Raw genomic sequence first — 12,566 nt, 5'->3', positions numbered from 1 at the left:
TGTAAGCTAACTTACTGTAAAGAAAAATACGACTTCCAAACAGCATCATTGAATAACTCCACATGTGGAAGTTCATTGTCTGGATGAACATACCTTGTTCTTGACTATCTCAATTCACTTGGCAGTGAATTAAGATGTCTGGCCCAAGGCAGGCATTTATACTGTCCTGTGTTCACTGTTCTAGTAAAAACAGATCAGTTTTAGCGAACTATAGTAAGACTGTTCAAGAATGTTTTTCTGTTCCCACATGTGGACAAACTTTCCTTATCTTTCTTTTAATAACAAGCAAACAAATGCACCCAAACACCACGTGAAAGAGTGAATAAATTGAAAAACTGGAAATAGAAAGAAGTTATCCTTGGTATTTGCTCTAACCATGATAAAACTTTCCTTGGAGATGCTTTCAAAATTGTCTTTTCTCTCCCCCTTGTTCCTAACAGCCAGAGATCGAGAAATACATATTAAGATTCTTGTAGTGAGTCTTGTAAGTATGTCAGCTTTAGATTATTTTTCTAGCCTCCCTGCAGGAATCCTGGTTAATCCTACTGAATCTTATAATGCCATTCAATCATACATGAGAAAACAGAATAAAATCCTGTACAACCAAAAAAACCAAATACAGCCATTTTCCTGTTTCTGATTATAATAGTACTTTATGTTCTTTGGTTGTCTTCCTGGTTCTGCTGAGTATTTTTTTTGTGCAGCCCAAATCCTACCTGTGGGCTGTCGGACAATGGCACAAAGTATGTATTCTGCCCTCTGGGCTATTGCATTTTATCTGTGCTGAAGGGATGCAAACATTAAATGGTATTAGAATGTCTTGTAATATTCCTCTTCTGCCTTATAGAACATTCATGCTGCTTATTTGACTTGTATTCCTGTTCTGATGAGCTAAGTCTTAGCCCCAAGCCACTAAAGATAACATGCTGGTAGGCATGGTACAACTTAGGAACTTAGGTAGGATACGACACTGACGAGTCCATCTGTCTGGAGGGCTGGTGCTACAGATGTGCTGTCCTTGGGGAAATCTGAAGGCTTGGTTTTCTGAGCATCGCACCTATTGGTTTTAAACAACTTCACCTTTGTGCAGCAGCTGTAATTTGCTTGTCAAACCCCCCTGCTTCTGTTATATTGAAGACATACACCTACTATGATCTCCTAGGGGGGCCTTTGCTTTTAGGGAGTGGGGGGAGTCGTTCTCTTTGCAACGAAAGACCAAGGAGTTCACTTGCATATTGTGGTAATAAAAGTACAAAAATATTGTATGTCTTCAAAGTACATCTGGGCTCTCATAGCTCCTTATGCTTCTATTTCCTACTCTGGATTATAGGATGTAAAAATGTGGGATACTGCAGGAATTCAATATTTTATGACTAGGTAACATATAGTGATCTTTCAGACTAACTATTGGGCCTAATGCACAACCATATAGAACACAGTGGGAATGCTCTCTTGGAGTATACATTGTGTACACTGAGTACAGTGAATAATGGGTTAGCTGTGCTAGCCTACCTGTGTTAGTTTTGGCATGATAGCTCTGGGTGTAGTTGCGGTGAAGACACAGAGCACAAGACTTTGGCATGTGTTGTCAGCCAAACATATACATGGGCTCCCTGCAGGATTTTTTTAATCCATATTAAAGAACATATCTCTTCAGTGCTACCATTACCTGTGTTGGCTAGGATATTTTACCTTATGCTACTGTCATGCCTTCCTTCAATATAGCCTGACTATAATGTCTTAGAGCAGAGCTAGGGGATGCTGTGTTGTCTAAATGACATGCATCAATGCAAGTTCCCTGAGGTTCATGCTAGCCTGTATTTCTGTAAGAAATGGACTGTGAGAGCTTGAGGTCTTGCTGTACCAGGCATATTTCTTCAATGGTAAAAAGGAAACGGGGGGGGAAAAAAAAAAGGGGGGGGGCAGGAAAAAAAAAGCCACAAATATAAAGATTTCATACTCAACCAGAAGAGTGTCTCTGCTCTGGGGCATTGTGTGTAACAGGCAGGACAATTGTAAGAGACAATTGTTAACATTGTTCTCCTGTGGTTCCTAGGACTGTTTATCTTGCAAAAATCTGGATCCTATCATAACCACTGTGACTCAGATTCTGAGAAAGTGCTACCCCAAGGAGCCTCTACCTGTGGCGACAGTAAGAAGTTCCTATTCCTTCCCTCTTCCTGGGAATGCCAAGGCTGAACCTCCATGTGAGGGATCTGAAGGTAAATGGCTGAAGGGTGAGTTCAGTAGGAGGAAAATGAGCACGACATGAGAATTAAATGTGGGGTCTGGGGAAGGGCGTCTTGTCATCCTAGTCCTGAGGTTTAAAGTTAAAATTAATCTGATGGCCTACAGTGTTACTCAGTAGAGATGAAACTACTCCCAGGTCATCTTGAAGCTTGGAGATTCTGTTTGGAGAATAAATGAGAGAAGAGTAAAAGGAGCAAGGAAAAAAAAATCCTTGTATTAGCCAAAAAATAATGGAACAGAGTGGGCATGGCAGAGGCTGGAGACGCCATTGCTCCACAACAACAGAGGGAGAGAAAATTATGCCTGTGCATGAGTGTTTGAGGGCAGAACACTGCCCTGCAGCTTTTTCAGTAAAGAATTGCAGGAAGTATTATCCTTTTTCTTTTCTAAAATAAAGCAGGATAGCAGTCACACTGCACAAGTAAAGGATGTGAGCACTTGCTGAAAAGCAGAACTTAAGCACAGGCAGGACAGCCACTCCACAGAAAAGGGGAAACAGCAGATTCCATGATATACACAAGCAATTTCTCTGTTGCTTTTGGTTTCATATGGAAGATGTTCAAATACTGTAATGATGATAGCAGTAAAACACCCTAATCTAGATATTACAGGATTCTCTTAATCTATATTATCATTGCAGCCAAGCAGAAAATCTCTGTATTGCTTTGTAATATGAGTTGGATCCATATCATGGTGACATTTGTCATGGTTTTGAAAGGCAGTGCTCGAGTCCAAGAGAACAGAGCTTTACAAAGTGGGAGATTTAGTGCCAAATTCATTTATACTAGATTAACAAATGGGATCTGCTTTAATCAGGGTTGTGGTGGGTTGTAGTTTGAAGGCGTGTGGCGCACGCAGAAGAGATTGCATATATGTCTGTGGAGGGCCTGAGAGGGATATTAGGTCAAACATCTTTGCCTCTACCTCTTTTCTATTTCTGCAGGTGACTATGAAAGTGATGGAGAGGAAGAGGCTGAAAAAGACCTAGATAATGAGGATATGGAGAGTAAGGAGGAAGTAGGTATATGAACCATAGTTTCCTTAATCATCCACATACTGGAAAATAAAACTTTTCATTGTCCATTTTGACATCCTGATAAGCTATTTAAGCAGAGAACGTAGATATGCATGTGGTCCTGTGTAAATACGCTACATGAATAATAGAAGGATACTTGAAAGAAGAAAAAGAAAAAGCACTGACTTTCATTGAAGAGTGTCCCCTGCATTTATCCTATTAATTGCCATGCTTGTCACTCAGGATGGTGTGTGTTTGGTGACTTACCTGATCCTGCAGAAAGATTGACCAGTGACTAATAGAATCACATGCACAGTGAGGGATAAATGATGGACCTTTGATTCCTCTGTGTGTAGACCAGAAATGACACTTAGTAGGGGAAAGTAGACACTTTCTCATCTAGGAAAGACTTAACACTCTTTTTCTTCCCATATCAGAGCGTATTTGGGTTGTGCACATTCCCTAAGAAAAAGGTTAGTTCTTTTAAGCCACAGCTATGCAATTTGAACCTAGATTCTTTCTTTATTTGCTGCTGCAGACAGACAAATAATAAAAAGAATTATTCAAGACTTTTCTGACTTCTCCTTCTGCACTCTCTCTGTCATGACCTAACTGGCAAAAAAACCTCCTAACAGCTGAGGATGAGAGTGCAAACTTTTTTATTGTGAAAATACATACAAGCATATATACAAATGTGAAGTAGTGAAATAAGTCTTACCCATATAAAGTGGTTTGGGAAGGCAAATTAAAGAAATGAAGTTGCAAATACAGTCTAATTAATATGGTTGAGACTTCTGTGGAAGGGTGTTTTCAATACTTGCCCTTTCTTTTTCTTTTCAGGTATTAAATTGATGTCACCCAACGAAAAAAAGTTTAAAAAAACTCAAACAAAACACATTAGCTCAGTGTCCTAACTTGCCCCTGCCTGGCTGTTTTTATCTGAATATTAGAGCTCGTCAAGATGCTCATTAGGAATAAGGTTCATAGTAAATTTATCTCCTTTCTTAATTAGTTATTCATTCAGAAACAGATCCTATATGCCTCTGAACTATTTCATTATTCATAAGAATTTACCAAGTAGATGTGAGCAGGGTGTTTTTTTTGCCTGAGAGCTTGCTCTGAATATGAGTTTTAAGTACTGCTTGTCTGGTGTGCTGGTCATATATCTCCCATGACAAACCTTTCTAAAGAGAAAGCAAGCAGGGAATGGATAATGAACTTTCAGTTTACCTCTTTTTGTATGAGATACCACTTGCACAATGTTTCTTGGTATTGATGTGATTTATGGTCGTTTTTCACAGCTGCATAATGCATATCTATGCATAGTAGTAATACCAATCAAACTGAAACTTGGCTCTACCCTTCCATCAGTAACTGTTCACACAGTTCTATGAAAATCAAAATCACATCAACCATCTATCCTTCTCAACCCAAATCTTTAAGTTTGAAGCTGCTTATGCATCATTATGCTGGTAGTGGCAAATCCTTTTAAACTGACCTCAAATACTCCGTGCAGCTCCTCATTGCCCTTTTCAACTAGGTCCAAACAGCAGTTCAAACTCTGCTTCACAATACAAGTGTGGCTCAGGGTTTGAAATGCCATGGACAGTTTTGCATTCTGGCAATTTTTTTTTCTTTTGATAACAGCTTCAGAAATGAGTCTATTAGGAGCAAATAACTTCTCTACTGGCATTTGATGGGGTGTACTAATGACATGTTGTATTATTTGAATAATGCTGTAGTGTAATGGCCAGTCATTGATGCCAGGCCTCCATCCTTCCCTCTTGCCTCATCTTTTTCTGGTTTCTTACGCAATGACCGAATACTTGACACAGTTCGGTTTTGGTTCTTGTATCTGATATGGAGGAGATTGCGCATCAATGCACAGTTGCCTTTGACTGTAAGTTTCATATACAGTTCTTATTCCTGATTTGCTGACAGTGGAGATCTAAAAAGCTTTTTTTCATATAAAAATATCAAGAAAGTTGGAGAGTATAGATGATGGATTGAGCGAGAGTTTCACGTATTTTTATAAGCAGTATTGGAGATAAAAATAAAATATAAGCAATTGGTGCCTGCAAATTCAATGATACAGACATGGGCCTTTCTGTTTGATTGGTAGGCACTCAGAGAAACCACATGGTTGTCTAAATCAAAGGTAGAAGTGTCAAGCTTTCTAATTTTGCTGGTAGCCTGTGAGGATAATTTTGCCTTCGGCATAGTTTGAGAATTTTCTTGCTAAATATACATTTATTTGATTATTGTTTCTTTGAATCAGAATAGTACCAATTATATCTCGAGGACCTGTGCCTACTGGTTTACACAACATAAGCAAGGGAATGGTTGATATGCTCAGAAATAACTAGTAGTTGTTGGTGTCTCTTATTTTGAAACCTCCCAAGCTGAAGTGCTTGTAAAAAGGTTGCAGTTTCACTCTTGACGCTTTTTTTTAAACCATCTTTTCATGGTATCTCTACTTAGGTACTCAAATACCAAAACATCAAATTCTTACTTTTCACGATGTACTCTTCCCTTTTGTGCCTATATTTTCCATTCCATAAAATGACTTTAACAGCCTTCATGAGTATGGGAAGAACAGTTATAGGACTCATTTAATGAGTATGATATCATTAGAAATAAAGAGTAGTATACATAATGTTACTTCAACAGTCATCTTGTGGGGCGTGTTTAATATACATGTTTTTCTAATTCTGCTTTTGTAGGATTATGACTTGGAGACAGATGTGAACAAATTGAGGTCAAGGCCAGTGCTTGACCGGCCAGAGGAAGAGCTTGGACAATATGAAGCAATGTGTCCAGAACTTTCCCATAATTTTCAGGTACTATCATAGCATGGCTTCCTTTATTTGTGAATATTCAAGAGTTTAAGAAATACTTGAAAGGGCGTACTGACAAGAGATAACTAGACAAAGTTGTTGCAAAAGGAAACCTAGATGTCTTATAGGACTGGAAAAACAAAGATTAAGATTTTTTTTGCTGTAGTTTATTGGTGTGAATCAAGAGTGATAGAAAAGGAATGATGTTCGGTGCACATTTAGCTGGGTATGGATTAACTAAGCATTACTGAATCAATTGCCACATGAGAAATCTGTCAGAAAATAATTTGTATCCTTGCTGGCAATTTCAACAGCAATATCAAGACCAGAATGAGATGTGGAAAATAAATATTGTCAACTAGTGTTTTGAAGGAAGTGGAGAAGATTGCACCGCTGCCGAGTGAAATGCACAGTTCAAATCATTGTTCTGTTGCAGTTTGGGACAAGAAATGGAGTATTGTACTCATTACAAGTCTTGGAATTTAGGAGAGCTGAAAGCCATGATTCAAATATGAATCTGGAAAGGACCACTGGCTTAATGTATCTCCTGTAGACACAATGCTGTGACACTTATTATGACCATAAGTAGCCAAATGGGATTAATTTATACTTGCATGAAGGCAAGGGTGGAGTTTTGCATGACAGACTGGCCTCCTTTACCCTGCTTAACATTTAGATTCTAAAAAAAAAAAAAAGCATTGCAAATTATCTTCCCTAATTTGCTAGAACAATCAGCTTTGGTTGGAGATGACTCACCCAGATGACTCAGTCTGATCCTTTTAGTTTCTGAGGACTACTTTTGAATCAGCTCTGTGGATAAAGAAATTCTGGCAGGTGGTCTATGGGCTGATTATACTCTGGCTGTCTCATTGGATGAGTACAGTTTTGGGAGATTTGTAAATATTTTCTCTTTCTTTCTTGAAAGGTTTCCTCTGGAAGGAGGCATAATCTGTCTTTAGTTTCTTTTAATTTCTTCTGCTTTTTAAATTTAAAGGAGCTTGAATCAGAATCTGAGGAAGAGAAGAGCTTGGAGGACAGGACTGAGTGTCTTCCTTCTACTCCCTCTCATTTCATTCCAAGTGCTACTTACGTGAAACATCCAAATTACAGATGGAGAAACCAAAGCATCACAGACATGGGATCAGATCCAGGGGAAAAGGATTTCAAAGTCCCACTGCAGAGCTGGACAAAGGAGGAGAAATGCAGATGGGATCTGATCGATGAAAAGAGAGACACTGCAGAAGGAGCCCAAGATGCAGACTCCTGTGAAGAGGAAGATCCAGCCAGGAATCACGTGCTTAATTTGCGTCCTCTCCCAAAGGAGGCTGCTTGGTACAAAAAAATGTTTTACCCTGAATGTGACGCCTTGATCAATCCTAGTCCTGGAGAGAGGCTGGAGAGCTCGGACATAGTGACAAACCTTCTGGATAAACACCAAGGAGATATCCCATTCCACAGCCCTTGCTTTTACATAGCCAGGGCTAAATGTGTTAAGTCCATACCAGACTACAAAGACTTGGCATTCCCTGATTTCTGGGGTCATCAGCCACCTCCTTACAGCAAGACCACGTTGGAGCGCAAGTATGGGGTTCAAAGGTGATTGTGCTTTAATATAATTACCATACTGAGAGATCTCAGGCTCGAAACTGGTTTGTGTAGGTTCTGACTATAACATCTCTGAATGTCTTAGCCCAAAATTCATTCTATAACTTCCTATCCAATGATTTGTTGCAAGGAGATAGGTCAAACAGCAGGATGATTTTATTTAGGATTTCCTCCTGAGGAAAGGAAAATGGTATCTAATTGGATTACAAACAAGATTAGGAATCGGCAGGCTTATTTTCCTCTCTCTGACATGGACTTTGTGTGTCAGTGGATGAGTTGTGAACTGTCTTTGAGTTGCTTTTTGTCTCACAGGTGAAGGTGGTAGTGGCAACCTTGGAGTGAGATTTTTACGGCTTCTGTGAATCCATGAAGACTTCCCTATCTCATATTCCAAATTACTATTGATTAAACTAGTTATCGATAAATGTAGCAATGTACCTATGTATGTGATGGGACTCTAAGGTGGTCAAAGCTCTGACATAGATTTACTAGTGGTTTTTCCTTAAAGTAAGCAGACCAAAACTCAGAATGAGCTGTGAATCTGTGACCTTGTTAGAACACAAATGAGAACATTTTAAAAGTTCATTTTAGAGATGGAGAAGACTCTGTGTCCTTTCGGAATATGTTTTTGCCTTCAGTCGAACTCTTAATCCAGCCACCTTTAGTGTGTGCAACAATGGGTCCCATCTGGCTTTTTAAGGAAACATCCTTTCTGTCCCCTCGGAGCTGTGTGTCTGTGTCAGGTTGTTCTCAGGAATCTCCCTGTCTGCCCTTCTGCTACTGTGTCCCTTCTCGCTATGCCTCTTGCTCTCTGCCTGCCCCATGGGGTCCTCCAGAAGCTTCTTCTCCTTCCCTAGTGCATGCACCTGCTTCTGGGAAGTGTCTCATGAGTTAGAGAGCATCAGCAGGGACAAGGTAAGTAACCTGCTTTCCCTCCCTCCTGTCCAGCCTACTAGGAGAGGACAGCATATATGGCATGCAACATGTGGAAAGAAATAAAAACATCTCTCCTCTGGGACACTGCTAGAGGCTGTTTTTACCATGTTATTTCAGGTGTTCAGATGAGAGGAAAGCTGTGTTTTGAAGCTGTGCTGGGAGAGAAAGCTCTTCTTATAACTACCATTTTGTCTGTTCCACATGTGGCTGCGTGCAATGACTTTACATTTCTTTTTACTGGCATAGGGAATTATTAGCAGATACCAAAGAGGCTGGATTCTGTGCTAAACTTTAAAGTTGAGCAACGCTAATCAAATGGCGTTTGTGAAGACTACTATTTTCTGACCTCTAGAGAGATAATGATTCTTTCTGCAGCAAATATAAAAGCTAAAAATCTTATTTAGAGGCAAAATCACTCTACCATCTTCTCCTTGCACTGTTGCTCTAAAAGATGTGCTTTTATGACTATAATAACATGTGTAACCATAGAGCTAAAATGGGAATAATCATATCATGCTTCAGGGCGTAACATGATTGCTGCAAAGGTCAGGAAGAAAATCTGGTGTTCCACATTTGATCATCTTTAGGGATCAGAGAACTAGAGTTTAATAATGAGTAGAAATTAGCTTGATTTAGAGTCAAGATTTGCTATGAGACAGACAAGTAGCTGTATAAGTTATGGCAGATATTTCCTCATGGGGCAAGGCTGGCCATTTGGGAGCTTGACATTAACTGGGATGAACTGGGGATAAATCAAACTTGACAGAATACTGTAGAGAATAAAAATTTTACAGAATCAGTCATTTAACCCAAAAGGCAACTTGTTGTAATGGGAATGAAACAAGGAGGAGCTTTCTCATGGTTTTTTTTAAAAAAAAAAAGAAAACCAAAAAACACCACACCACAAAACCAAATGAAGTTCACCTGGAATTAGCACATGTAAGTCCTCTTTCTTACCAGTCCTTCAAAAGAATTTCCTAAGCCTCTTCATATTTCTTCTACAAGATTACCCTATACAAAGATTTCTCACAGTGTCATTACAATTTCCATTTTTTTTTTTTTTTTTTCCTAGGGACAAAGTACTAGATGATGTTCGCCGCTTAATCGAGCCAGGTGACGTGATAGGCAGAACTGTTTTTGATTTAGATGAGCCCAGGTGGGTAACTTAAATTGAGTACCGTAACCAGGGGCACTGTCAGTGCTGGGTTTAGGTAGCGAACTCAGTTTGCTTGTTCAGCTCTGATAAAGGTATAGAAGAAATAACCTAGGAGGTAAAGGCCCAACAGGAAAAATATACAGGAGGACTAGATTCCTAGTATGTGACTCTGGGGAAGGGATTTATTGTGGAAGTCACTGGAGAAAGAGAGCCTCAAAAAAACTTTTTAGATAGAACAAGAAAATCTATACGTAAAAGGGACTGCATGGTGCCCCTGGATATGCGAGCATCGCATGTAGTGATTTGGAACAGAAGCATGCAGGCTGATGCTGGGAATCGTACCTATGAATCCAGATGCAGTTTCTCCACACCCTGAAGTGGCATTTCCCATTGGGAGTGCACTTGAGTCTCTGTACAGCTAGTGTCAGAGACTGCAGATGTACCTTGAAAGGTGCAGCACCTCTAAAGGACTTCTGAAAACAAATATCCAGCCTTGTGAACTGGCTCAAATATGGCCAGAAATTGTGATCATAGAATCATAGAATTGTTTTGGTTGGAAAAGACCTTTAAGATCATCAATTCCAACCATTAACCTAACACTGCCAAGTCCACCACTAAACCATGTCCCTAAGCATCACATTTACACCTCTCTTAAATCCCTCCAGGGATGTTGACTCAACCACTTCCCTGGGCAACCTGTTCCACTGCTTAACAAACCTTTTGGTGAAGAAATTTTTTATAATATCCAATCTAAACCTCCCCCGGTGCAACTTGAGGCTGTTTTCTCTTGTCCCGTCACTTCTTACTTGGGAAAAGAGACCAACAGCCACCTCACTACAACCTCCTTTTGGGGAGTGGTAGAGAGATCCTCTCAAGAGGTCCTTGAGAAGATGTAGCACAGGGCAGTTGAGAGGGTTCCAAATACAAAGAAATTGCATTCAGAGGAAGGATGAGTGTCTTGGAGAACATTCTCTAGAGGAAAAAATGATGAAGGACAGTTTGAGGTAGGAGAGAGTTGTGAAGTTGTTCAAGATTAATTTAAGGGTTTCTAAGCTTTAGGAGAAGGAAACTATATAGATGAGGGAAGAGTAAACGTATAGTAATTTTACAGAGATGCTTTGTGCAGTTAATAATGGGAACAACCCAGTGGGGAAAGTAACTGCAATAAAGTAAGTAAATATGAACTGGGACAAAAGAGAGTGTTTGGAAAGGAAAAGATGATGAACTTTAGAAACATTAAGCAAGAGTAGAGAACAATGCTGCATTGGACAGGAAGATTATGGATTTGCTCACCTCTTGCTACTTCTCAGGGGCTTGCTTATAAAAAAATTATTAAAACCTGTATTAGCATACAAAAGGTGCTGGGGTAGGCTTGTCTTTGAAGCAACCTGCTATATAGGTGTCCTTGCTTTGATTTACTGCAGTCACTCAAGCCCAAGTGCTCCAGGCTGTCTGACATTCTTCTCCAAGTTTGAATCAGGAAACCTTCGCAAAGCCATCCAAGTGCGTGAGTAAGTATGCCTGTAGTGGCTGTGTCCCAACTAGTCTTTCTGCTGTGACTATAGCATGAAATGCTGGAGTTCTCCTGGGTTCGGAAAGGGTTGGCCAGGGAAGTAGGTTTTATGATGCAGAGTTTGCCACCTGCCAACACCTAGATGTCATGAAAGTAATAGGAGTGAGAAAGCAGAGCTCAAAAAGTTTTGACGTGACTAACATAGTGTGAGTATTTAATGGTATGTTTGGGCACTGTTAGTTTGATGGTGTTCTCTGACTCTTACAGGATATTAATGAATTTCATGGTATAGCCTGCTCTCCTCAGCAGGTTCAGTGGCAGACTGGTGAAGTGCTCATGGCCACCAGTTTTTTTTGTCTTCCTCAACAGGTTTGAGTATGACTTAATTACCAATGCAGATGTTAACAGCAACCAGCATCACCAGTGGTTCTACTTTGAAGTCCGTGACATGAAATTAGCAGTTCCCTATCGCTTCAACATTATCAACTGTGAGAAGTTCAACAGCCAATTTAATTACGGTATGAGTCTTTGGGGAATTGGGATAGTCTTCTGTTCACAAGAATATCTTTTTAATGTTGTAAAGGTTTCGAACTTTCCATGGCTATAAGGGAGACTAAGTTTAATCTTATCTGCCCTGGAATCCACAGGAAGAGTTACTTTAGATTTGAAAAGGACCCTTCTCTATCCTCAGGAGGACCGAGGAGTAAGCTGAATATTGAGACCTGGGAGAGACTTTGGGGGGGAAAAATGTCATTGTTCTGTGTTTAGAGAGCAGAACTGAGGAAAAGTGGCACTGGGGTTGGGAGAGGTGAAAAAAGGCAATGTGTTGGAATTGAATGAGTAGCATAGGACTGGAAAGTGCTTCTAAGATATATGTAAATGTAGATAATCCTCACACAAATATTCATGGTTCTTTGGGCTTATCTAGAAAGACATCTCTGCCTTTAGACCTGCTGAGATTTCTGCTGATATTAGTAATAAAATTTCTGTTCCTGGCTGTCTTTGAGCTCCTGTCACAGTCTGTGGTCAAGAGGAAGGTGGCGTTGCTCAGAAATAGTCAGGGCAAATCCCAGCTTTCAATGCCCATTTTAGAAGAGAAATTATTTCTTCTGCATGGAGACTGTGGGTTGAATTCTTAGCTGGCATAGGCTGGACTTTTTTATTTGTTTCCATGGAGCTGTGTTAATTTACACCAGCTCAAGACCTGACTCAGAATGTTTAATAAGCCCCTAATATCAGACTTTGTATTTCTCT

General features: G+C 39.9%; 1 protein-coding gene across 1 annotated transcript in view; it reads left to right on the top strand.

Annotated features, from left to right (window-relative positions):
- Positions 1–12,566, top strand: part of AGBL1 (AGBL carboxypeptidase 1) — a 262,527-nt gene that overhangs the window by 41,241 nt on the left and 208,720 nt on the right. The window contains exons 8-14 of the mRNA XM_068410767.1: positions 2,057–2,222; positions 3,194–3,267; positions 5,989–6,105; positions 7,097–7,698; positions 9,716–9,799; positions 11,224–11,310; positions 11,682–11,830. Coding sequence (XP_068266868.1) covers positions 2,057–2,222; positions 3,194–3,267; positions 5,989–6,105; positions 7,097–7,698; positions 9,716–9,799; positions 11,224–11,310; positions 11,682–11,830 — 1,279 coding nt within the window. The remainder of the gene's footprint in view (positions 1–2,056; positions 2,223–3,193; positions 3,268–5,988; positions 6,106–7,096; positions 7,699–9,715; positions 9,800–11,223; positions 11,311–11,681; positions 11,831–12,566) is intronic.

The sequence above is a fragment of the Nyctibius grandis genome, chromosome 11 (assembly GCF_013368605.1).
Source record: "Nyctibius grandis isolate bNycGra1 chromosome 11, bNycGra1.pri, whole genome shotgun sequence".
Taxonomy (NCBI): domain Eukaryota; kingdom Metazoa; phylum Chordata; class Aves; order Nyctibiiformes; family Nyctibiidae; genus Nyctibius; species Nyctibius grandis.
Note: the sequence above shows the minus strand (reverse complement) of the source record. Positions and strands in the feature narration are given on the sequence as shown.